The sequence below is a fragment of the Montipora capricornis genome, chromosome 4 (genome assembly GCF_036669925.1).
Source record: "Montipora capricornis isolate CH-2021 chromosome 4, ASM3666992v2, whole genome shotgun sequence".
In the NCBI taxonomy this organism is placed as follows: Eukaryota; Metazoa; Cnidaria; class Anthozoa; order Scleractinia; family Acroporidae; genus Montipora; species Montipora capricornis.
In genome coordinates, this window is record NC_090886.1 from 32,820,972 (window position 1) to 32,846,561 (window position 25,590).

The 25,590-nt window shown below is 38.9% G+C and overlaps 3 protein-coding genes across 3 annotated transcripts in view; all 3 read left to right on the forward strand.

Moving 5' to 3' along the window:
• The window catches only part of LOC138045965 (uncharacterized), a 315,585-nt gene that overhangs the window by 112,182 nt on the left and 177,813 nt on the right, over positions 1-25,590 (forward strand). The gene's annotated exons all lie outside the window — the stretch shown is intronic.
• Positions 4,825-6,936, forward strand: LOC138044897 (uncharacterized). Its single transcript, XM_068891284.1, has one exon. The coding sequence runs from the start codon at positions 4,825-4,827 to the stop codon at positions 6,934-6,936; it is 2,112 nt and encodes a 703-aa protein (XP_068747385.1).
• LOC138044898 (neuropeptide FF receptor 2-like) lies at positions 16,321-17,373 on the forward strand. Its single transcript, XM_068891285.1, has one exon. The coding sequence runs from the start codon at positions 16,321-16,323 to the stop codon at positions 17,371-17,373; it is 1,053 nt and encodes a 350-aa protein (XP_068747386.1).

The following is a 25,590-nucleotide window of genomic DNA, read 5'->3' on the forward strand; positions in this document are numbered from 1 at the left end:
GTGTGACACCGACACTGCATCGTTTCCTCGTGTTGACAATGTTCGGCTTGCCAATGATTTTGGAAATTTCTTTGCACAGAAGATTGAGAATATAAACGCGTCTTTCGCTAATTCATTTACATCATCTGTACCATCTCTACCTGCTACTGACATTACATGCCTGAAAAAACGGTTTACCGGTTTCAAGAATCTCTCTCAAGAACAAGTGCGCTTGTTGATTAGTAAAGCAGCGGGCAAATCTTGTCAACTCGACCCCATTCCCACTCCCATCGTTCTCAAGTTGCTGGATTTTCTATTGCCAGTTATCACTAAACTGATTAACCTCTCTTTTGACACCGGTCGATTTGCTGAGGCCTGGAAAGAGGCGCTTGTGTTACCATCTCTCAAGAAGCCTGGTTTGGACTTTGCATTCAAAAATTTCCGTCCAGTCAATAACCTCTCTTATATTTCTAAATTGTCGGAGAGGGCTGAGTTGAGCAGTTTATGGAGCATCTGACTGCCAACAATTTACATTCTCACCTTCAATCGGCGTATAAACAGCAACACAGCACCGAGACGGCCTTACTTAAAGTTAAGAATGATATTTTGATGTCTATGGACGAGCAACATGTCACCTTGCTCGTATTATTAGATTTAAGTGCAGCTTTTGATACTATACATCATGATAAGCTGATTGATCGTCTTGAGTCTGATTTGGGAATAACTGACAATGCGCTTGCCTTGTTTAATTTGTATCTATCTGACCGGTTTCATCGTGTTTCTTTAAATGGTAGTCTCTCACATCAGTTTCCCTTAAAACAAGGTGTTCCTCAAGGATCATGTTTGGGTCCCTCGCTTTTCACTATCTACACACGCAAACTGTTCCAGATCGTTGAAAGCCACCTCCCACAAGTTCACTGCTATGCTGATGATACACAGTTGTATGTATCATCAGCCCCAGTCGATCTGCGGATGCTGATTTTGCCATCAAGTCCATGACTGACTGCATCCGTGACATTAGGAGTTTAATTTTTAATTATAGGTACTAGGCAGCAGCTGGCCAAGGTTAACATCAGTTGCATTAGGGTTGGGTCTACTGATGTTTGTCCTGTAACAGTAGCTAGAAACCTAGGCTCTTGGTTTGATGAGCAGCTCACTATGTCAACTCATATTAGCAAGTTATGCAGTGTTGCCTTTTACCATCTGCATAATATCAAACGCATTCGCAAGTATTTATCTCGAGAATCAACGGAAATGCTTGTCCATGCATTTATTACATCTCGAGTTGATTATTGTAACAGTCTTTTGTATAGGCTGCCCAACTACCAGCTTAACAAATTGTAGAGAGTTTTGAATGCCTCAGCCAGGCTAGTTTGTAATGCCCCTAGGTTTTGCCACATCTCACCCCTCTTCGTGGTTTGCATTGGCTTCCTGTTAAAGGCCGGATACAATTTAAGATACTGCTTATTACATTCAAAGCAATTCACGGCCTTGCTCCTAAATATCTATGCGATTTAATAACATTTAAATCGTCCTTATATAACCTTAGATCTTCAGGTAGTATTTTACTTTCTATGCCAACTGTTCGATCGAAGACGTTAGGTGATAGAGCTTTTATGGTAGCAGCGCCAAGGCTCTGGAACTCTCTTCCAAAAAACTTCGTGAGATTACTAATGTGAACAGTTTTAAGGTTCATATTAAGACTTATCTTTTTAAGACTTTATAGTGGTGAGCAATTTTATGTTCAATTCTTACTTGCATGCATTTTTTAGTTTTTATATGCATTATCTTTTGTTAAATTCTGTAAAGTAACGCAGTTGTAATGCGCAGCTGATCATTCTCATGTTAAGCTGCGCACAATAAGTTCACAAATTATTATTATTATTATTATTATTATCATTATTATTATTATTATTATTATTATTATTATTACCTCAATTGCCCAATGCAAACAGAAGTTCAACATATGTCAGCCCTATTGGCAAACCAGAAACAGAATTAAGACTAAACGCTTCAGCGTCAGTGATTATGATAGTGAGAAGGCCAAAGGAAAGTAAACCGAAGCAACTACGTCAGTTGTCAGAGAGTAACTTAAAGTGCTACATATTCCCTATGATTGTTAGCCCTAGTAATCGAAACGACCCCACAGGAACAGAGCAAAAAAAAAACTGACCAACGTTGCTGGAAGCTTACAAGAAAATTAACTGCATTCTAGGGGAGACGAGCGGGAAATTTTTCTCACTGTATATTGGCAACATCCTTTGATTTACCATTGTTTTCAACAGTTCTCTCACTACCGTGCTAAAGTATAGGGATTTTCCCGTTTCAAGTCTTAAGTGTGAAACAATGTTGTATTTGTTTCTTCGAGTAATTTCCGCTGAAATGTCTCTTGCAACATTTCTTGTCTCTCTTAGCGGTTTCCTTTTCTTCCACTCTTTTCTCTGGTTTGATCTCTCTTCGTTTGAGTTTTCACATGTCTTGATGATTCTCTTCCAAATTCGATCCGTCATCATTCAATAAACATTTTAGGAATCCTAGTACGCCGTACTATCATTCCTTTAAAGTACTTACAGTTAGAGCTTCGTGCGTCCCCTGATGTCGTTTTACAGGTTCAAATTTAATTTATTCGTCCTTGGCGCTGGACGGCGGCTCACTCAAAGAAAGTAACGGTTGCTCGCAGTGATTTCTCTCTAGGGAAGCGTAAGAGAACCAACTGCTAGCAGGGTACTCGGGAGGAATTTCTTCAATGGCCCTTGCTTCCTTCACGAACTCGCACCACCGTTTCAATACATTGAGGTCAGTTTTTCTCTTTTTGTCGAAATTAAGTTTCGGTTTTCTTCAATAAACAGAGAAATTTAATTGTCGTGCAGGTTACCGTTTGTCTCTAGGAACTCGTTTTTCGCCAAAAATCTCAAAATTTGGCCACAGGCGCCCCAAGCTCAGTGTGAGCATTGCCGACAAAAATATAAGGATTTGTATGGGAATCCAGATAAAAAGCTCAAGAAGATAATTATATGAAACAATTCTTAATTAAAAAGCCTGACCTTATTGCCATTGCCATTGCCTTATTGTGGGTAGCTTCCTTCCTGTGTGGTTATTTTCCAGATCCGACGCAATTTGAGCCATTTCTCAATTTCGTGGTTCCATAGCCTGTGAACGCAGACGTATTTCCAGCGGTCGTTTCTCTCCCCCGAAAAGTATTGCTTTTTTTATCTTACCCCCCCCCCCCCCCCCATTATGGGATGGTGAAAATAGTCAATAGGCCATTTCCAAGTTTACGTCTTCCTCCTCTTCCAAGCGAGTCTAAGTGCGAAGTTTTTCGTATGAAAATTAATTTTCATTCAAATGTAAAGTAGAATTAATTAACATTACAAAAACTTTGCACTTAGACTCGCTTTGAAGAGGAGGCAGATGAACTCGGAAATGGCCTATTTCGTTGACAGAAAAGTATTCATCCTATTGCCCTGACCTGACCTGACTTGGCCTGGCCTGGCCTGACCTGACCTGTGACCTGACCTGCAACCTGTGACCTAAGCTGTGACCTGTGTTTTAGACCCGCCGGATTTTTAGCTATTTCTACCGCTTTCGTAAGACTAATACGTTTGTCAAAAACCGGTCAAACGGGTCTTCTGGAGTGCAAATACCGTAAGATATTAATTTGTACCCGTTTTGGGTGTTATTTGTACTCTGCTGACCGCAGTTGAATAATAAAGACAGTTATGGACCAGGCAAACCATGTATTAGTCGTGGTGGGATAAGCCAGGCAAAAAGCTTAGATATCCTTTGCTTTAAAACTCGAGCATTTGACTTAAGTCGCTATATGCTAGCTTATTCGAAGAAAGAACGAATTTCTAAGAATATGAAATTTTTTCTCCAAAACACATTACATCCTCTTTTTAATGACAATGTTAATTCATACTTGAACTTTTGATCAGAAATTTTTTTTCTGTGCGTCGCGAAAATAAAAAAACAAGCGAAGTTGATATCTCCAACAAATCGATCCCGATTTCCTCCCTAAGAAATGTGATTTCTCGATTCAAAGAAAACTTGCATCATGAAAGTCTTAATTTGATTCCCTTTGTTCTCATTAACCTCAATCTCCAGCTGTATTTGAGTACCATGTGTATCGAAAAAAGCTAACTTTTGAGCTCCCAGAGTTTCAAGTTTCTGCGGATGGAACCTTGCTAGGCTTTTTGGCGCGAACTGGACACGGTATAAAGTTTTTAATAGGGTGTACTTTTAAGTGCTATCTTCAACCTCGTCCCCAGGGCGCTTTTCCCTGGCTTTGGGTGGCCAGGGAAAAGCGCCCTGAGGACGATGTTGTGCTATCTTCATTCCAATGTAATCCTTCTGAGAGTAAGCCCCGGGGATAGAAAGTAATAGTTTATCCGAGATCATAGAAGGAAAAGGAAGGTAACGTTACCAACTGACCCACCTGCTGGGGCGGATCCAGGAATTTGTGAAAGTAGAGGTTTACACCTTAGTAACTTTCAATACCATTTTCCTTTGCAAATTAGAATGGCTAAATCTGTCGACATTTTTAAAAAGACGTATCTCTTCAGTAAGGCTTTTTGTTAGTATATTCACTACTTATTCATAATGTACGAGTTTTAGTTATTTGTTGGTTATTTTTTTAAGCATTGCTGTAATGCGCGGTTGATCATCTTGTCATGAAAATTGCGCGATATAAATTTTTAATACTACTACTAATAATAATAATAATAATAATAAAAATATTATTATTATTATTATTATCATTATAATAATAATAATGACGATGATGATGATGATGATGATGATAATAATTAAAAATATTCTTTTTTTGTTTTCACTGATACAGGAACCATGTTGCACCTTATGGGCATTCTGGTGGACGTGTCCTTCTCCATGAGGTGTAGTGTTGGTGACGAGGCGGTGAAACCAAACAATGGACCTTGGGCGAGGTCTGTATTTAAAGTGATAGACGAACTAATCAAGCATGATGTGCCATCTTCAAATAAAACCTTTGCTTTGGCCTTTGGAAGTAATTTTCATTCCCGGCAGGTCTTTGATTTGCTCGGCACTGTTGAGAAAGCAAAAGAGGAACAATCCTACATAGAAGATCTGAAGTCAGAGAGAACCCCGCGAGAGATGATTGATGAGATTTTGTACATTCTCGAAAACGAAGGAGCACCGAGAGTTCGTACTTGGGCACATATGAACGTATTGCTCTCTGTCATTGATGATACCACTGCTGCTGCGATGCTATACTTCTTGCAAAGAAATCCTGATTTTGCCAGAAGGTTTGTTCACGAGATCCTACCCCAAGAATGCCGTGAAATCGTACTGGAGGTAAGTAGCCTCGCGAAGGAGGGAGTATATCACTTCGCAGGTTTACTGAGTCGGGTGGGTCTAGTGAGACCGGATTTTCAAGAATCGGCAACAGAAGAGTCAGTCAAAGAAGTAATAGAAAAGGGAAAACAACTCTTGGAGGAATTTAGAATGGTGGCTGTCAACAAAGCGGCAATTAAGAGCGTTCAAACAGCGTCCGAAATACTGCATGACAGTGTTGGCGATCAAGAAGTAACTGATGAACGGGTTGATGAGTTGATCGAAACAGTTGAACCCTACATTTACGGAGGAACTCCATTTTTCAGAGCTATAAAATATTCCGTGGAGCTCTTTTCCCATTCAGAATTCGCAAATCATACGAAAATTCTATTCATCCTGTCTGATGGGGCCCCAGGTGATGGTGATGGTGATGGTGATGGAAAAGACGAAAGACACCCCCAACTCCAAAAGTTGTACAAATTGGAAGTCAAAATTGCAAGCTGTTATATAACACCTGAGAAGATATCCAATCCTCGTCGCTTATATGGCAGTCTAAAAGGAGAATGGATGGAGCCAGCAAAGTTCATGTTCAGAATAAGCTCCATCATCAAAACTGAGAAAATACCACGCACCTTGTTTGTGAAAAAAGGATGGCAGATAGACATCACAAACAATGAAACCAGACTCTTCTTTCAAGTGAACCATCCAGACGTCATCAAAGATGTTTGTGACATGGCTAAGCGCGCTGTCCTCAGTCAAGATGTTCTGTCTGAGATACTTTCAGACGTTGATCTAGATCTCTACATCAATAACGAAAAGGAAAAATTTAAGCCGACACCAGAGGGTCAGGGTGATAAAGCTACATGTTATGCACATGCTGCTGCAGCCGTTATGCACCTCCAGCTCCTCGCAAAGAAACGCATTATTGGACGAGTTGGTGGGTATCCAGATTTCGACGAGTTGAGAGAGAAGTTGATAACTAAATATGGGGAAGAAGAAAAAGGAGTTTCCACTTTCCAAGTTCTGAGAGAGGTGTGTCCAGAATATCGCCTGAAATGTAAAAGTGTTAATGTTGTTCAGGCCATCCAGGCCATTTCCGAAAAAAGACCAGTGGTTGCCACTTTCTACCTGACTGAAGCCCAGTGGGATCGGTTCGATCAGTTCTATAAAGAAAATAGGAAAGGAATCCTGACAAAGTCGTACCTGAATTCAAAGACGGACTCAGAAAATAAGCCTGTTGGACATGCAGTTGTTCTTACTAGTTACGATGCAGAGAGTTTACGTTTGATGAATTCACATGGAGAGGACTTCGCTCATGGAGGGTTCTTTAGAGTTCAGGATGCAGATGTCCTTGGGCTAAAATTTGTTGATGTCTACTGGGATTTGAATGACTTGAGGGAAGAGGAGAAGAAAGCTTTTAAGAAGTATGGACCTGAAGTTGCTCGCAATTTAATCAAATCACTCAAAGGACTGCAGGAGGCTACATACAAGTGTCCCAAAACCAAATGCAATGCCGTATCAAAGGTGGAGGAATATTCTGGACATGCCCTGAATGCCAAGTGTCCAAAATGCAGAAGAACGTTCAATCCCAATGAAGAAGATGGTGATTTGGCATGGAATTTGTACCTGACGTCATTGATATGCTAAGATCTAGAGCTTATCTGTGTTCAAGCACAAACTTTCTCAGTTTATGAGCATATTGCTATAGTGATAATGTGACAGACATAGCCTTACTTTCTCAAGACTACACGGTGAATGGTGTGATAGCACTCGGATCGTTACACATTCGTTTTGGTTGCTTATTACCTTAGGAGGCCTTTTTAAATTTATGACAAGAAGTCACAGAGTTTTACACTTCACTTCAGTGCTGTTGTCATGTTAAGCACAGCTATCAATGAACTCAGTGATGTCTTTTATTCCACCAAGCCTAATGTACGAATTAGCAAACATTGGTATGCATCACAAGCACAAGACCTCGAACAAGGTTATGTGCTTTTGTATGCATACACACAAGAGATAATTCAAAAGACCTTTGCACAGTTGCAATGCTGCGGTATCTCAATTCACTGAAAATGTGCAACCAAAGCTGATTTGACATTTTAAATCAAAACTGAGAACTTTCTCATTTACGCATAACAATAATTGACTCAGTCTAAAGTAGCTTTTCTTGTATATGTTATGATATGATTTGCTTTTCTGTAGATCACTTATTTATCGAGTTGTTCTTGTATTAAGGTTTAAAACACCGAACAGTTTAAGGTACGGGTCATCGTAAATTTAACTATTGGAGGTTAGTTTTCAAATTTATAAACATCGTTTAATTGATTTTCTTTCTTTGAAACGGCCTGAGAAAAGGCTCAAACATATTATCCGAGCTTTTGTGCAGTTTAGAAAGAGATTGATTTAGTTCGTTGGTCTCGACGACGCAAATTTCCCTTTCGTAAACGGTCGTTGCCATTTGAAACGGTCGTTGACATTTCTCAGAACGGTCGATGCCATTCATAACGATGGACTACACACTTCACTTCAAAGAAAATTAAAGGAAACAAAGTAAGAAAAATATTAACAAAAATTAAGACAAAAAAGGAAAAAATATATTTATAAAAGAAAAACTGGACGAATAAAAGAGTTCAAAAACTTCAAGACTCGAACTCGGGTTCTTAGCCCTCACCCTAAACAGAACCCTAACCCGAACCCTAACTCATATGACCAGCGAGAAACAACTCCCAGTAACCACAACCTTTTGAGTTCTTAGACCTAATGAGTGTAATGTAGAGCTAAAAAATGGCATCGACCGTTTCAAATGGCAACGACCGTTTACGAAAGGGAAATAAGCCTCGAAGACAGTCATTCTTTATACTTTTTCTTTGAGAAACTCAAGTATTATTGTAATAGTTTAATGAAAAGTTTTTTCAGCATTCACCTATGTCAGTAATGAAGGGTATTCATCTTTCACAGCAACCAAGAGTACAAGCAGGTCAACATCAAAAGGCTGAAAGCCATTGCTTTGTTTGATACATGATGCAGAGAGAGATGAATTGTTTGAATTGAGTGTGGTTTGACTAGAGAGACTGAAATGTAGGACATCGATTTTTAGTAATACCGAACTACACACAACCCAGGCATTCAGCTGGTGTATTTGCAACCTGTCACTGACCGTGGCGAGGAGAGGGTATCCCGAGTCACTTCTAAGCAAACGAATGGGTGCAGTTCATTGCACGTGCGAATGCTTATAGACAATAGGAGAGCTTGCGACGTTTTAAGCAAAGGACGGACACCGGAAGTGAACATTTTGCACGCCAGGGCAGTGGACTCTCCCGGATTTTAACTAATCGTCTCTAATAATGAAAAGATACTTAGCAGTGTCAAGGCAAGTTAGAAAGTCTAAAAGGGAAAGCTCAAAACAGACCGATTGGACCTGAGAGGGTTGGAACTAGGGAAAAGTGACTTCATTTAATCACTGTTTTGATATTTTAGCGTTTATGCATAGTTAATAGCGGGAATGTTTATGAAACCCGACAAATTTCTTTGTTGTAGGTTTTTGTTCTCTTTTTTGGCCTTGACCGTGCACAAATCACAATAGTTGTTTACTCTGTACTGAGGAACTAACCAATAGAAATGGCGTCCACTGGGGAGGGCCATGGTGGACTAAGCAGAAACTCCGGGAGAAAAAGAAAGGCTTTAACGGATCGCAAAGAATACCTGAAGGAATGGAATAACACGCACAAGCGTATTATCTGAAGCAAAGAATTTTTCACGCCTGGCTGCAAGCTAAATTCGATGCTGGCTACGAAGCGTGCAGTGACAGTGATTTCGCTTTGTACTGCAAACACTTTCGCGTTTACAATAGTTTATTGATCCGGAAAGTTCTTTCTGACAGGTAAATATTAAATTCTGAGCGCTATATGTTTGGCATAGAATTCATTAACTGCGAATATACGTGACCCACGGGTGAATCCATAATGGCGGCTAGAATTTTTTTGTGAGCGCGAGAGCAAACAAACTCGAGCATGCGCAGCTCATGACAGTGCCCCTTTAAAATAAGCAAACGTCTTTTTTAAATCAAGTAGTTTTAAAAAGTTGGGTCAATTACATGTAGTGTTTAGTTAACATAGTTTTGAAATCCAAAGAAAAGGAAGAAAAGATTAGTTGGTCGTAGTAGCACTTGAAGTCAAGAGAATTGACTTTATTGATATTTATTGACATTATAAACTTTCTCCTGACAAATGAATCTCTATTTAAAAACCAACCATTGCCAAGTAATGCCATGGTTATTTACGTATTAAGATTCTTAAGATTTTCTTTTGCAAACGCCAAAGACTGAATATGTACATCAACGTCTTTCATTATTCCATTTATGGTTTAGGTTCATACAGCCGTCATCACATTTGCTGTAACAATTGGCTGACCATTCAAAATAGAACGCACCAAGTGGATCTAAGGGCGCTTTCCATTTGACAGAACTGACCGGCCAATCGGGGCATTTCGAAGGACTAACTCTACAAGGCCTTCAAAATAACACACTTCGAAGATGAGATATACTCCTCGAGAAAAATGCAAGGGATTATCACGCAAGTGTTCCTTCAAATTGTTGCATTTTCTTTGCAAACTGACGGGCCTGGCCGGCCAGTTCTGATAGAAGGAAAGCGCCGTAAGTTAGCCAATCATAACTCTGGATCAGACTCAGTAACTTGTTCCACGAGAGGGAAAAGCAAAACCTTTAATATAAATTGGAATTTAAACCTCAAAGACCAGATGTTTATGAAAGGCGCAGCATAGGGAAGATATCTGTTTACAAATATTGTTTTTGTTATTCAAATGTGCCAACCACAGAAACAAAAGACCGTCCCTTTGTTTCGACAGGCAATGAGGCTCTGGTTTGCACAACATCTTCGCTATAATATTATATTTGTGTGATTGAAGTCCACTCATCCACAAATAGCGGCCTATAAATTATGCTATTTGTCTTTGTGCTAATTTACCCAACTAGCCTCGTTAGCATTTAGAAAAGTAATGTCAAAAAATTGCCCTAAAATGAGGCTAATTCATTCAACAATTGTAATCCATTAATGGCGGCCAAAAAATTATTCTTTTTGTCTTTGAGCTTATTTACCCAACTAGCCTCGTTAGCATTTAGAAAAAAAATGTCAAAGAATTTGCTCTAAAATGAGGCTAGTTTGTAAGCATCAACTTGTTTTTCATAAGATCTTACCTTTGCCCTTTTAGTAGAACTGACAATTAATTACACTTGTTTACATGTTGGAAAATATGTTCTTGTAATTAATTAGTTACGTTCCCAGTACACGTGACCTTTATTTTTCGGTGAATAGCCCTTTTCACGGTTAGTATTTCTCATTTGCATTACAATGTAATCTAACGTGGATGCGGGGCAATTTCAGGTTAAAGCTACAAAATAGCCCGAAATTGCCTCACATACATGCTACATTATATTGTAATGCAAATGAGATAATTAAAACTAACCGTGAAAAGGGCTATTGCAAATAGCTTTAAGAGGTGGTTTGAAATCAATCTCTGTATCACACAATTATGCAAGAATTTTAATAATAATAATCATCATAATAATAATAGTAATGATAATAATAATAATAAGAAGAAGAAGAAGAAGAAGAAGAATAATAACGACTTTATTGCAGTATATCCACGTGAATGGCTTTTCACCTGGAATGTCTAAATAATAAGTGTATTTAAAATCAAAAATATGTAAAAATAAAATGTCGAAAAAAAAACGGAAACTACATGCGATCTTTCTAGCTTGCGCTGATAATAATTTAAAAGTATGTTTTACAAACTGTTTATGGTCTTTACACTTTCTGATGGCAATGGGCAGTTTATTAAAATTTGACGCTACTAGATCTTGAAAAGTGTTTGAAATCAAGGATATCTCCAGCAATGTTTCTGCACCTGATCGCAGAGTTCTTTCAAGCTAAAACCTTTTAACATTCAAGTACTTAGGCCAGTTTGGGTCATGCAGTGCTTTGTGTGCGATCTTCAGAGTATACCAATCGAGTTGCTGCTTCACAGGTAACCAGTTCAATTTGATGACACATATCTTCCAAAAACAACACTGGCAGCCGCTTTCTGTACTTCCTCCATTCTTTTAACTAGACCGAAAGGAATTGGATAACGTACACTATCATTATAAAACAAGAGACTGTACTACGATTTTACGAATGTTAAATGCAAGTGTGTTTTTGAGTTTCCTAGTCAGTGTAGCTGGGGTTGCATATCCCATTTAAAGTGCTGATCGATAAAAGTTCCAAGCAGTTTTGTTTGATCACTGTTGACCCTGAGATCTATATCTGCTTTATCCAAGGAATGAGCCACTGCAAACTGTCGCGTTGAAATTAACATCCCCTTCGTCTTACTAGGGTTTAGGACCAGGTTAGCTTCTCTTGACCATTTATCGAGCTTCTCAATATTTGTTCTCAACAAGGAAACATCGTCTTTTATGTTAGTTGTATTGCAACTTTTATAGAAAGTCGTATCGTCAGCATACCGATGACAAGTTAAATCGTTTGATTGTCCTATGCTTGATTGGAGGTCAGACACATGTATATTAAAAATAAGAGGCAGACGCCTCTAGGCAGGATTCTTAAACTCAGTGAAATGTCAGCTGCACCTTTCAGCAGCAATTACTGCAGTCTCAATAACCTGCCTCAACCAATAGTTTTTTTATATCTTAAAATGGTGAAAACTCTTGAAACATATGAACTGAAAACCGGCATTTCATACATTTAGTTTGTTCTGTCATCTTTAAATTTTAAAATGAAGTATGCTCAGGCTCCGGTCAATCGTAAGTCGACTTGATTATCCACAGAGTGCCCTTAAATAAATTTCGTTCGAAAAGATTTAGCAAACAAGTCAGAAAAAAGCCGATGATGACAGTATGGTGATACTAATGATATTTATATAGCGCATTTTTTATGTGCATATTCAAGTGCTCACTCCTCGTGCTAACGTGAATGCACCAATTAGAGACGCTCTTGATTGTTCTTCACGAAAATCAATGAGAAGACACCTTGTTTCAGGGTTCCCCAGAGCTCTTCTCTCCCTCAGTCAAGAGCAGAGATTGTTGAACATCCATGTTTTGATCAAATGGCACCTGTCAAAACAAGGTATCCGCTGACCAGTATTACGTGAACATTTCGCGGAGAGCGAAAGAGAACGACAACGACAAAACAGAATACCAGTAGTAGCTCATACTTGTTGGAAGAAGTTACTCCACAAATTCTTTCCTTGGGCACTAAACCGTTTGTTATTTTCAAAAAATGGTTTAATCGGTTTTTCCTTTGTTCAGGAATGAAAATCAAATTTTCATTGTCAACTGGAATTAAATAACAATTATCTGTACTCTTTTGGACATAAAGAATTGCCGTATTTTGTCGATTCTTCTTCCAAACCAACCTGGCGTGTTTCGATGAAATACATCAAAATGTGAATGATCTTGTTTTCAGAGATAAAGTTGAATAAATTAAAGTACATCAGTAAAACTCTTTTTTGACCTTGAACTGACAATTTTTTTTATTTTTATGGCTTCTAATTTTAGCGAGATTCCTATTCGCTAGCTATTGACAGTTGACTCTGAAATGGCTTTTTTCCTTTTCCATTCGCTCGTTGAGGGTGTACTTGTTTTCTTTAAACACTCATGCGATTCAAGAAAAATTAATTGCCAAACTGGTGAATTCCAAAGTAAATTTCCCTCGAAAAACGGATATCGTACTCATTCATGCGATATCAGTTTTTATCGTAAAATTTACCATGGAATTCACTAGTTACACAATGAATTTTTCTATAGAAGAAAGCAAAGAAAATGATTTAATTATTAAAGCAGCAGCCGGAAGCATCAAAACGAGGACAATTCGAAACCTTTTATTTTCACTAACCCTACAGGCAGTAAGAATAAATAACTAGGGAGCTCCGCTTTTAGGCTTGGCTATCTCTTTTACCGTTATTTTTGGCTTGGCATCACTTTGTTGTATTAACTTTGTTTCAATTTGCGCCATGAAAATATTAGGGCGCTTACCATTTGTAAGAACTGGCCGGTCGGACTGGTCCGTCCGTAAATGGAACGCACGAGTTCTGAGAACTGGCAGAACTGGGTCTGGCCAAACTGGCCAAGCTCATTGAGTAGGGCCGCTCAGTTCTGCGCGGAACGCGGGAAAATTTGTACGCGTTAAAAAATGGCAGCAAGTTCATCGCAGACTTGTGGTGAGTATTATAAATATTTTGTGCATTGTTTTGGTTGAAAGGAAGATTCCTTTTTCTGAAGTGCCTTGTGAAGGCATTCATAAACAAATTTTATTTCATTGCAGGACTCGAGAACTTCTGTTATCCATGCGAGTACAAACTTGTGACGTGGACAACAAAGAGCACAAAACTATTGATTTCCCTACGCCGGGAAAAAGCCGGCCTCTTTGACAAAGGCAAAGTACGAAAGAAATTATACAACTAATTAAAAAAAAAACAAAACTTTGTCTTATGCATCGTTCACAAAAAGAGTATACTCCTCCTCCGGCGAAAGAAAGTCAATAAAAAATGTCGGAGGAATGTTACAAACTCTCGTCACAACATCCGCCATGTTGTTTACATCAGCTCTTGCGTGTATTCCGTGCAAGGATTGCATGAGTAATCGCGCGGGCCGGCCTTGACCTTTCCATTTACACCGATGAGAACCAGTTCTTTCGGGCCGGCCAGTTCTTACAAATGGAAAGCGCCCTTAGAAAAAGAGACTCCCATTTGTGTCCCCATGGTGGTTCCATGTGTTTGGAGATAGTTATCCCCATTGAACTGGAAAAAGTCTTCGTTTAGGATTAAACCAAGCATTGGCCTTAGGAAGCGTTTTAGGATCGGTGGATTATTATTGTGGAACTCTTCGTATGTCTTGCATGCTATGTTCATTCCCTCTTCTTGTGGTTTATTGTGCATACAAGCCAAAGGACACGAGACACGTCCATTGATACTAAAATTGTATCTTGGCCTGTCTTTGTACGTTTTCTCTATGAAACTGATAAAATCAGTTGTGTCCTTAATATAGGATTGTTCTTTTTGTTCCGCGATAGGCTGCGGCAATGATGAGGATATTCTCTCGGTAGGTAATTATGTCCACAGGTTTGTGAGTGAGACTAGGCTTACTGGCTTAAAGGCTGTTACGCCTCTGGATGCCTTGATCAACCCCTAGTCATCATCCAAGTAGATGCTGGGTTTAGATTGGGGAAAAGAACTAAAACTCTGTTACCATGATCAGATGTAGACAGCTGTTATCGACATAGTTTGTCTTCCTTTTTTCGAGACAGTAAAGCTCATTCCACCCTGCGAGCAGAGCCTCCTTTTGTCTTTTTCTTTAATGAGGAGGAGAAAAGGAGGCTCTGCGTGAATCGCCTCAACTCTTTGAAGCCGCCGTAGCCCGAACTTCTAGACTAGTCAATTTTGTTTTTTCTCGTCAAACTGGTTTTTCCAGGGCGAGCCTCCGTTTAGTGATAAAACTGATGGTTATAATTGAGCCTACCGTACCGTGAAAAACAAACATGGCGGCGAAATCTGGCATATTAAGCTTGGGTTCGAGACTGTATCTTGGCGACATGCAGCGCATACTCAATAAAAATCTTACGCGATTCAAGCAGTCTTTCTCGAGAACGCCAAAATCGATCAAACAAAAGAGTGAAGGCTCACCTAGCAGCGTGAGCTCATTCTGGAACTCCAGGAAATCATCTCAGTATATTTACAAATTTAACTGCTTAGAAGTATTTCTTTTTGCCAAGGGAAATTCCTCTGGCTTTAAAACAATCTACCTAGTGCGACTGCCTTTGCAGATAAGATTCTGCCTTTTCAGCTAAATATAATGAGCTACACATATGTACGGAAACCAGTTGCCTAGGCCATTTTTGAAATATCAAAGTGAGGAAGTGAGGACAAAATAGAAGTAGAAACGCGTTGGAATATATCAGTGCATATCATCCACTTTCCTTTGTCTTGGTCCTCTACACCTCTCTTTTAAGCTGAACTTTAATATATCGAAAAAAGCCTATTTTTAAGGATTGTATTATAGCCTTAAACCATGTGACCTTAGGATTTAATTGATCGCTATGTATTTTTAGTGTTTTCCGCCTGAAATCATGTTGTTGTCGATTTTGGCATCCTGCACAGTAGAAATCCTAAAAGGAAAAACAAATATTATGTATGTATTGTTTAGAATAAAAAGTGAAAAGGATATAGTGCTGTTTTGATGCATCATTGAAGCATGAAGTGGATGTGATCGAAGAACAAAAAGATCTGGCTACTGAATTAAGAACTTTTGCACGTCCGTTTTGACATAAAACTGGGTCTAAGTTCCTACACACACAAGAAAATCACGCACGACGCAGTCAAAACTTTTTGAACTTCTTTAATGACAATTATTGTTCCTCAACTAGTAGGCATTTCCGTGACGTCGACGACAGAAATGATTGGACTGGCTTGTTGTGAATTATTATCGGTTAAACATGTATAGAGACTGTTTCATTAACGAGGCATTTTGCTAGATTGTATTTTGATTTCGGCAGTTTTCAGTAGCACTGAACTGCAGGCAACAAACCTTATTTGCTCGCCTGAATAAATATATATAACGCAAGTTTGCAATGTTGCAGCGACTAAATAGAAGACATCTGATAACCAGCAGATAAAATTCGCAACTAAAAATACTAATTAAATCGACGCCAATAGAAGTTGTGGGAGGTGCGTTGAATATAGTCAGTTTACTGATAAAACCCTGGCAGCTGCGACCAGCGCGATAAAAAGAAGATATTTCAGAATCAGAATGGCATTGTTGTCTTGTCCACGGAGTTTGAGGAGTTAATATCCCTAAAACCGAACGATCTCTTCAGTCTGCATATTATTGGATTCGTACAGACAGAAAAAACACTTTTCGCTCAAAATCACCTCGAGATAATTTCCTTAAAAGAACAGTTGTTGATTGTGTGGTTAGTTTCCAGAGTAGCGGCATTAAATTTCCCCTCTAATGCTATCTTAGTTACCATGGAAAACTTCACTGCTTCTGAAACGGAGAGATGTCCTTCTCTCACAGAAGATAAACTTGACGTTAAGATTATCAAGATCTTGGCCTACAGTATAGTTTTGATCGTTTCTCTCTTTGGAAACTCTGTCATCATTGCAACTGTGATCAGCAACCGACGGATGCAGACAACTGTAAACTATCTCATTGCAAATATGGCCGCTTCGGATTTATTTATTTCAGTGTTTGCGATGCCGATGAAAATCTCCGAAATCGTAAAGGGTCCTCGAAGATGGCTGATCGAAGGATCTGTGGGATTAATTTTTTGTCAGCTGATCTATTTTTTCCAAGATATTTCATTGGTTGTTTCGATCCAGAGCTTGGTCGTCATTGCTGTCGACAGATATCGCGGAATTGTTTTTCCATATCGCCCCGCCATAATAACTCCAAAACGATGTAAAATTGTTATCGCACTGGTATGGGTGGCTTCGATGAGTTTACACAGTATTTATTTCTTCATTATTCGTCTTACTTCCAACAACAACACAACATATTGCATTTTCAGCTGGGAGCCAAAAATGTTCTCTGATCCCAAAAAAGCCGAAGAAGATTACGTTGTAGCTGTATTGGTTCTCGTGGTGATTGCTCCCTTTTCAACTTTAGCATTCTTGTATACTCGAATCATAAGGAGTTTGAGAATTCAAGGACTCACAATTTATAGTAAATCAAGGCTTCAACGCAGAATTTACAAAGAAAACGTAAAAGTCATAGCAAACATCTGCGCTATAATTATTGCATTTGCGCTTTGTGTTCTGCCACTGTTCGTGTACGGAATGCTGTTTTACTTTGTGTGGAAATGTGAAATGCCGTGTAATATGAATCAATTTGGATTCGCTGTACATTTTGTTTTGTTTTCAAATGCTGCCATAACTCCCCTCATTTACTTCGTATTTAATGATAGATATCGCCGAGGATTGCAACAGGTTTTAAAGCAGGTCCAGTTTTGCCGCAAAGACCGTGGCGATAACATTAACGCCGATGAAATATGCTTAAATCATCGGAACGCCAATTCATAGACGGCGGTGTAAATATTCCAGTCCTCTTGATCATTTTATCGTTGTCATCGTGGTCGTCATCGTTAACGTTGTCATAATGGTATCATCGTCGTCGTGGTAATCGTCATTATCGTAATTATCATCATCGTCGTAATCGCCATTCTTATTATGTTAATTGTCATCATCATCATGGGCATCATCATCGACATCGTTACAATTATGGTCATCGTTCGTCCTCGTCATCGTGGTAGTCGTCATCATCGTAATTATCATCAGCATCGCCGTCATCAATCAACATCATCGTCATCATCGTAATTGGTCATCATCGTCATCGGCATCACCATCGACATCGTCATCATCGTCGTAACCACATCATCATTGTCGTTATCGTCATCGCCATCACCATTTAACAGTGAGAATTCTTCGGCCATCGTAGCTTAATTGAGGATAAATCTCTGCTGTTTGTATTTTATTCTTAATTATGAATTCTCCTGAAATTCTCGCAATTATCACCTCATCGTAGTCTTTATTATCATTATCTTCGTATACAACGACTAGAGAATGAATATACATTATTGTATCAAAAAAGACTGTACAATGGATACTCGGTTAAGGAAAAGGAAGAGCAATTGTTCTAGACATAAGCCTTACAGCTCATGGCGCTGCAGTCGCCGTTCTAGTATCTGTCACTTTCCGAAAGAGACCGTGGCCAATGAGAAAAACAATTGTTACACGGATTAGTTGCAATGGGCAATAGTTAACGTTAACGGCGTCTGCAAACCAACAAAGTGAAACTGGCTAGATTCAATTTAAGGTTCTTTATAAGTCAAGGGTAAGCAGAAGACAGTACGGAAATCCTTTCTTTGCTTTCTCAGTCAATTTCACGACCTTCGTCCATGATAAACATTGTCCATCGCGAGAAAAGGTGACACTATAACAAAATAGCTTTTATTGCACGAGTGACATTTTAAAATAGCGTTGCTTTTTTCTCGAATACACTCTCTTTTTTATAAGAACGTCTCATTTTGGGGCTGAGGATGAACGTTCTTTCTTTCGTTATTTGAGCCTGATTGACCTGAAAATGTTTGAATACAAACTGATTCGTTATTCAGTGTATCATGCAATAAGAAAACCACATTGTTAGAAACGTTCCTAAGTATTTGAGTTAACTATCATCATAACACATTTCTTGTACCTCTATTTATAGGCGTACTACTACTCACAGTCAAAAATAAAGTAATGAAAAAAAACGATGTTCTAAATTGACTCTCCTTCTGGGTATGTTCTTAGTATGTTGTTAAACGTTTGGTTAATCTCCGTTGATAGCTGCTTTAAACTAAGTAGAGTGCATATTCAACCCACGTAAAATGAGGATCACCATTTTAAATTAACCTAGGTAAAAAAGGATTCAACCTGAGACCGGATTTGACACTGCAACATCAATATAGCTGTTGTTGCCAAAATCCGTTTTTACCAAGATTAAAATGGTGATCCTCATTTTACTTATGTTGAATATTCACTCCGATGAAGTGAAGAAACTTTTTTGGAGCCTTAATAAAGCCTGAAGAAAAACTAGGGTCAGGTTAAGATTAGTTTTGGTTATTATACATGGATATCAATTGACTTATTATACAAAATGAAAAGAACTGTATTGGGTTGAGCATGTTCGTCGTTGTAGTGTGGTGGTGAAGACACAGGATTACAGATGGCGCCGGAGCGTCGTACCAACCGAGTCATCCCGGGATTTAATTTCTACCCGTGCGATCGCTTTTGCACGCAGTTTCCCCTTCGCAGCTTTCAGATACCGACCTTCCTCTCGGTACGGCAGTGAGGGAGAGAAATGTCGGCCTCTAAACCATATGAGACAGATCGCACTGCATCAAACAGCCAGCTCCAGACCGCCCTTTGGGTGCAGGGATGGCGCAGTGGTGAGAGCACTCGCCTCCCACTAATGTGGCCCGGGTTCGATTCCCAGACCCAGCGTCATGTGTGGATTGAGTTTGTTGGTTCTCTACTCTGCACCGAGAGGTTTTTCTTCGGGTACTCCGGCTTTCCCTTCTCTTCAAAAACCAACATTTGACTTGATTTGCGTTAGCTGTTGATTTCAGTTTACAGTGTCCTCAGTTAGTGCTCCAGACGACTAGACACTTAAATAAAGTTCGTTTCGTTTCCTTTCCTTTCATTTCCTTCCTTCAATATCAACGCGATTTTCAGCACGAAAAGGCGTTTTTCCAGGATGGATTCGGTTTTGAATACAGACATGTGATTTCGTTCTCTGATATCACGGCCGTGAATTTCATGGTAGGGTTAGGGTTAGGGTTAGGGTGATAATATCTCTTTTACCGATATTTTTGACTTGGCATCACTTCGTTGTGTTAACTTTGTTTCAATTTGCGCCATGAAAATATTAGCAAAAGAGACTCCCGTTTTTGTCCCCATGGTGGTTCCATGTGTTTGGAGATAGTTATCCCCATTGAACTTGAAAACGTTTTCGTTTGGTATTAAACCAAGCATTTGCCTTTTGGAACTTGAGGAAATCATCTCACATACATTTATTTACATGAAATGCTTATGAGTATTCTTTTTTTGCTCTAGCTTTAAAACAATCTACCTAGTGCAACTGTTTTTGCAGATACACTCAGCCTTTTCAGCTAAATTTAATGAGGTACTTTATGTGCGGAAACCTATCGATTGCCATTTTTTTAGGATAATAGTATAAGGACTATAAGAAGTTAATTGATCGCTATGTATTCTTAGTGTTTTCCGGACGAAAATATGTTGTTGTCCATTTTGGCACCCTGCACAGTAGAAATACTAAAAGGAAAAACAAATATTATGTATGTGTGTACATATGTATGTATTGTTAAGAATAAAAAGTGACAATGTTGTGTTGAGGCATCAATGAAGCATGAAGCGGATATGATAGAAAAACAAAAAGATCTGGCTACTGAATTTAAAACTTTTCCACGTATATGAGTCTGTTTTGACGAAAAAAACTTGGTCTAAGTACCTACACGCACAAAAAAAATTACACACGATGCAGTCAAAATATTTTTGCACTTGGTGAAAATTGTTGTTTGTCAACTGGTAAGCATTTCCGTGACAGAAATAATTGGACTGGCTTCTTATGCATTCTGCTCGGTTAAAACGGTAAAGAGAATGTTTCATTAACGAGGCAGTCAATTTGTATTTAACATACAAGTTAGAAATAAACTAAAAAAGACCGGGCACTTTTCGATTACGAAATAGGCTTGGTCATTTTACTTTAAATGGTTGGATCAACTTATGCCTGTTGTTTGTTAGTACTTTTTATGTTCTTTGTATGTTGCAAAATGCGCTCATTTAAGGAGGGCATCCAATAGGGTTTTCGGGATCCGAGATTTCACCTTTTTGGAGCCCCTAAATTTTGCATAAACCATTGTTTGCAAATGCTCTTGGGAACACTGCATATTCCCAAGAGCATTTAAAAACGATGGTTTGTGCAAAATTTCGGGGGAAATCAAAGTATTTAATTTCATGGGAAATGTGAAAATAGCCAATAGGCCTTTTTGATAAATTAAAATTCAGCTTGAAAGGGAGGTTTAGAGGACAAAGACAAAGTAAATTGGATGATATGTAAATACTTTTCACATTTATTCCAACGTGTTCATAGTTTTTGTCCTCTCTTCCTCACTATCAAGCTTAATATTTGATATTTCGAAAATGGCCGATTCAAGTTTACGTACGTGCACGCGCGTAAAATGTGGCGACAGTGGAAATCCACCTTTATTATCTTATCTAGAAATTTCTGACGCCACATTCACATTCGATGTTTTCATTCGAGTGAAAACGGTTTTCAGCGTGCGTATGTTCAAGATTAAGATTTATTATGATATGCTCCTTACAGCCTCGCTCGCGCTTTCATTGTAAAACTATTGAGAAAATCCCCGTATGAAGTTAAAGCCTTACCCATTTCGGCGAGGAGGGCCGGAAAAAGCCGTAAGGCCCGGTTAGGAACAGGTACTGCTCTGTGCGATGCCATTTTAGATGATTTCGTCCCTTCTAAACATTTATGTCCGGAAAAGCAACCACAAACAACATATTAGAACAATTTTCTGCGAAAATTTGTAACTTTTTTCTGGCACAACTTCATCCTCTGAGTGCTCATGAATAGTGTAAAGAGCCCATATGATAAAATGCTTACTGACTGAGTTTGAGTTTAGGTAGGCCGGACAGGAAAACTATTTGGCCCTGGCGTAGTGAGGTCCGTGAGCTATTGAATCTCGGGCCAAATATTTTTCCGTCCAGCCCTCCTCCTACTCCTACTCGGTCAACAAGTTCATAAGCTTATACCTTCTCTATAGCCAAGCTTGACTTTTAAGAATAACATTTGCACAGGTTCGGATGTTTTTTGAAGAAATGTTTGTCGTAAAAACACATCACTTGTACCAGTTCGCAGAATATTGTGGTTTTGGAGCCCTAACAAACAGCATTTCATGCAACAGGAAATGAAATTCGTTCTTGCTTTTCTGAAGCACACGGAAACACCTCGACGGTGTTTCTCCGATTATGGTGTTTGCAGATAGAAGAGCCTTCAGTGTTTGCGTCTTTCCACACGCGCGATTCAGTGCCTATTTTTGTAAGCAACATATCCTCCATCGGAGAGGTCACATTTAGTAACATATAGTAAAGGTAATCACACGCGAGTGCAATTTGGAATATATGAGCATGAGAAAGTTTTTTCAAAGACGAACGAAACGGGCGAGTGCAATTGCACTCTTTTCAATTGACGTCACGATTTAAAGCCCAAAGCACTATGGGATTAATACGAGGACAAAAACAGACATTTTTGCGATGTTTGCCCGCATTTCAATCCCATAATGCTTTGTAATAAGGCGTTACCATCTATTCTTATCACTTGTGGAGAATGATATTTGGAGGATGAGAAAATTTACACCTGCTTATTAATTCCAAATTGCACTAGAAAAATCATATGATTACTTCTTAAACATATCATGAAAAATTTCTAGATGGTCTAGCTGAAACAACGCTCGCGTATCACACAATTGTACGAAAATTTGCGCCATCCAGGGTTCGCAATTGATTGAATAGTCTGACTTTGTTTGCTCATTGATCAATCAGAATGCTTGGTTTATTACTTCTTTTTGCACCGAATTTTCGTTTTTCTGCACTATATTACGTGAAAACTGCATTTCTCTTAGCCAATCAGAATGCAGTAATTTTTCGATAAATATTATACAAAAAGAAACAACACACGGTTGGCTGACCCATGATCTTGGTCTTTGCATCTCCTCTTCCTAATAAACACGGCCAGGACGATAACCGCTGCACTTATAAATGCTAATATCCCTCTTTAGTATCACCCAACTAATGGACTAATGGAAATCCTGCATTTTGATTGGCTACGCTACTAGAGGACTATTAGTGATAGTCCTCGAGTAACAAAAGCGTGATGCTTTCTTTCGTTTTAATCCCAAATAAATATATTTTCAGCTTGCATTTGCTAACTTGATTATTGCCTTTTCTGTCCGACTAGTTGGGTGACACTAAAACGATTAGACCCTTCGCCCTGAAGGGCCACGGGTCAATAGCCCATTCGGCTTCGCCTCGTGCGGGCTACGGGTCTAATTGTTAAGTAGTCATTTTGGCTAAAGCTATAAGGACGGACTCGTTTCTAACTGGTTGAGACTGCGGTAACAGTTGCCATAACGACTCTACTCCACCGTCCGAACCAACTGTCTTTTTCACCTGGACGTATTTGTTGGCAAAGAGCAAACGCCTCAAGACAGGATTCTCAACCTCAGTGAAATGGCAGTTGCACCTTTCACCAGCAATTACTGCAGTCTCAATAACCTGCCTCAACCAATAGTTTTTTTGTATTAAGAAATGGTGAAACCTCTTGAAACATGTGAACTGAAAACCGGCATTTCATATCTTTACTTTGTTCTGTCATCTTTAAAATGAAGTGTGCTCAGGATACAGTAAATCGTAAATCGACTTGATTATCCACAGAGTGCCCTTAAATAAAGTTTGCTCGAAACGATTCAGCAAACAAGTCAGACAAAAAAGCCGAAGATGACAGTATGGTAATAGGAATGATATTTACATAGCGCATTTCAAGTGAATTTTTTCGTGGTCGAGCCGCTAACACGGTGTTTTGAGATATGAGTATGTAAAAGCGCCCCTGACAGTCGATATAAGTCCATTGGTAATCTCACTAAGCCAGCCTAAACCACGAATAAAGGAAGTCTGTCTTATACCAGTATATCGCCATCTGGAGGTAAATTTATGTGCTAATTTCTGCGACGAAATTGCTTACATTCTGCCTGTTTTGGAGAGCTGAAGACTGTTGACGCCTAAAGCTGAAACCAAGCCTCATTATGAATCGGCAGTGGGTGGTTTAATTATTTCTTTATTATTTTCGTTGGATCTCTGTAGTTTAAAAAATTATGTCGATCACGCGATCTGTCATCCAAGTAAGCAATTTTTGGAAGCATGCGGTGACGTAAATGTTCAATTGAAAGCCAACTGAATTTCGGGATGCTGTCAGATGAGAAAAACCCACTGAGCAGTTGCAAAGGAAGCCTGAAAAAAGAAACAATCAAAGGTCTTTCGCAACTGCTTTAGTTTCTCTCAGCTACAATAATCAATTTCGCTTAGAGTTCATGATGGAAACGACAAACGAAAAGATATGTCACCATTCGTTAATTTCGTGTTGTTTGCTCCAGGAAACCTGCGATTGGCTCAAGGGATGACACGGTGTTCGTTTATGACTTCTCAAAATTTAAATACGTGGTGCTTGAAACACATTTATACGCTTACGCAGGTATAAACATTGATTTCTCCTTATATATTCAATAAAGCTTACACTTCAACTACAGTTGAACTACAATTACATTTCTTAATACAAAATTTAAATACGTGGTGCTTGCAACACATTTATACGCTTACGCAGGTATAAACATTGATTTCTCCTTATATATTCAATAAAGCTTACACGAACGGTCAAAATGTCCGATTTAAATTGAAACGTTCTTGAAAAAAATCGTATTTATCAAATTTTGTGTTGTAAAATATTCATACAGCCCCACATTTTTAATACTTCAAACTGGCTGAAATAGACAGACTTTCTATTAGTCCATTATTGATCTTTCCAAGGACAAAAAACTGTGGAATTTAATTTTTTAACGACTTCAGTTCTTCCTGCAGGTTACTCTGAGGTTATTAAGTGTTATGTTTCTAAAGATTGCCTTTTAGGTCATCACCGGGATCTTTTCAATTCGGCGGTTTTCAGTAGCACTGAGCTGCAGGAAAAAACCTTATTTGCTCGGCTGAATAAATATATGTTAAGCAAGTTTGCAATGTTGCAGCGACTAAATAACTACGAAGACATCCGCAGATAAAAATCGCAGCCAAAACAACTATAATTAATTGACGCCAATAGAAGTTGTGGGAGGTGCGCTGAATGTAGTTTTACCGGCTGATAAAACATTGGCTGCCACCAGCGGGAAAAAAAGAAGATGAAGTCAGAATCAGAATTGCATTGTTGCTTTGTCGAGGGGAGTTTGAGAAGTTAATATCCCTAAAACCGAAGGATTTCTTCTTCATCTTAGAGTTCCTTCAATACTGTTGGATTCTAGAGACAGAAAAAACACCTTTCTCTCAAAATCACCTCAAGATAATTTGCGTGAGAAAAGTACAGTTGTTGATAGTGTGGTGTACTTTCTTGCCATGAGTTGAGTTGCTCAGGTGTACGGAGAGGCAAAGGCGACTTCAAAAAACCAGAGCAATGGCATTAAATTCCTCCTCTAATGCCATCTTAGTTACCATCGAAAACTTCACAGCTGCTCAACCGAAACAATGTCCTTCTCTCACAGAAGATAAACTTGAGGTTAAGATCATCAAGATCTTAGCCTACAGTATAGTTTCGATCGTTTCTTTCTTTGGAAACTCTGTCATCATTGCAACTGTGATCAGGAACCGACTCAGAATTGCATTGTTGCTTTGTCGGGGGGAGTTTGAGAAGTTAATATCCCTAAAACCGAAGGATTTCTTCTTCATCTTAGAGTTCCTTCAATACTGTTGGATTCTAGAGACAGAAAAAACACCTTTCTCTCAAAATCACCTCAAGGTAATTTGCGTGAGAAAAGTACAGTTGTTGATAGTGTGGTGTACTTTCTTGCCATGAGTTGAGTTGCTCAGGTGTACGGAGAGGCAAAGGCGACTTCAAAAAACCAG

Coding starts and splice junctions, on each gene's coding strand:
- LOC138044898 (XM_068891285.1), top strand. CDS start 16,321: ATGGAAAACTTCACTGCTTCTGAAACGGAGAGATGTCCTTCTCTCACA.
- LOC138044897 (XM_068891284.1), top strand. CDS start 4,825: ATGTTGCACCTTATGGGCATTCTGGTGGACGTGTCCTTCTCCATGAGG.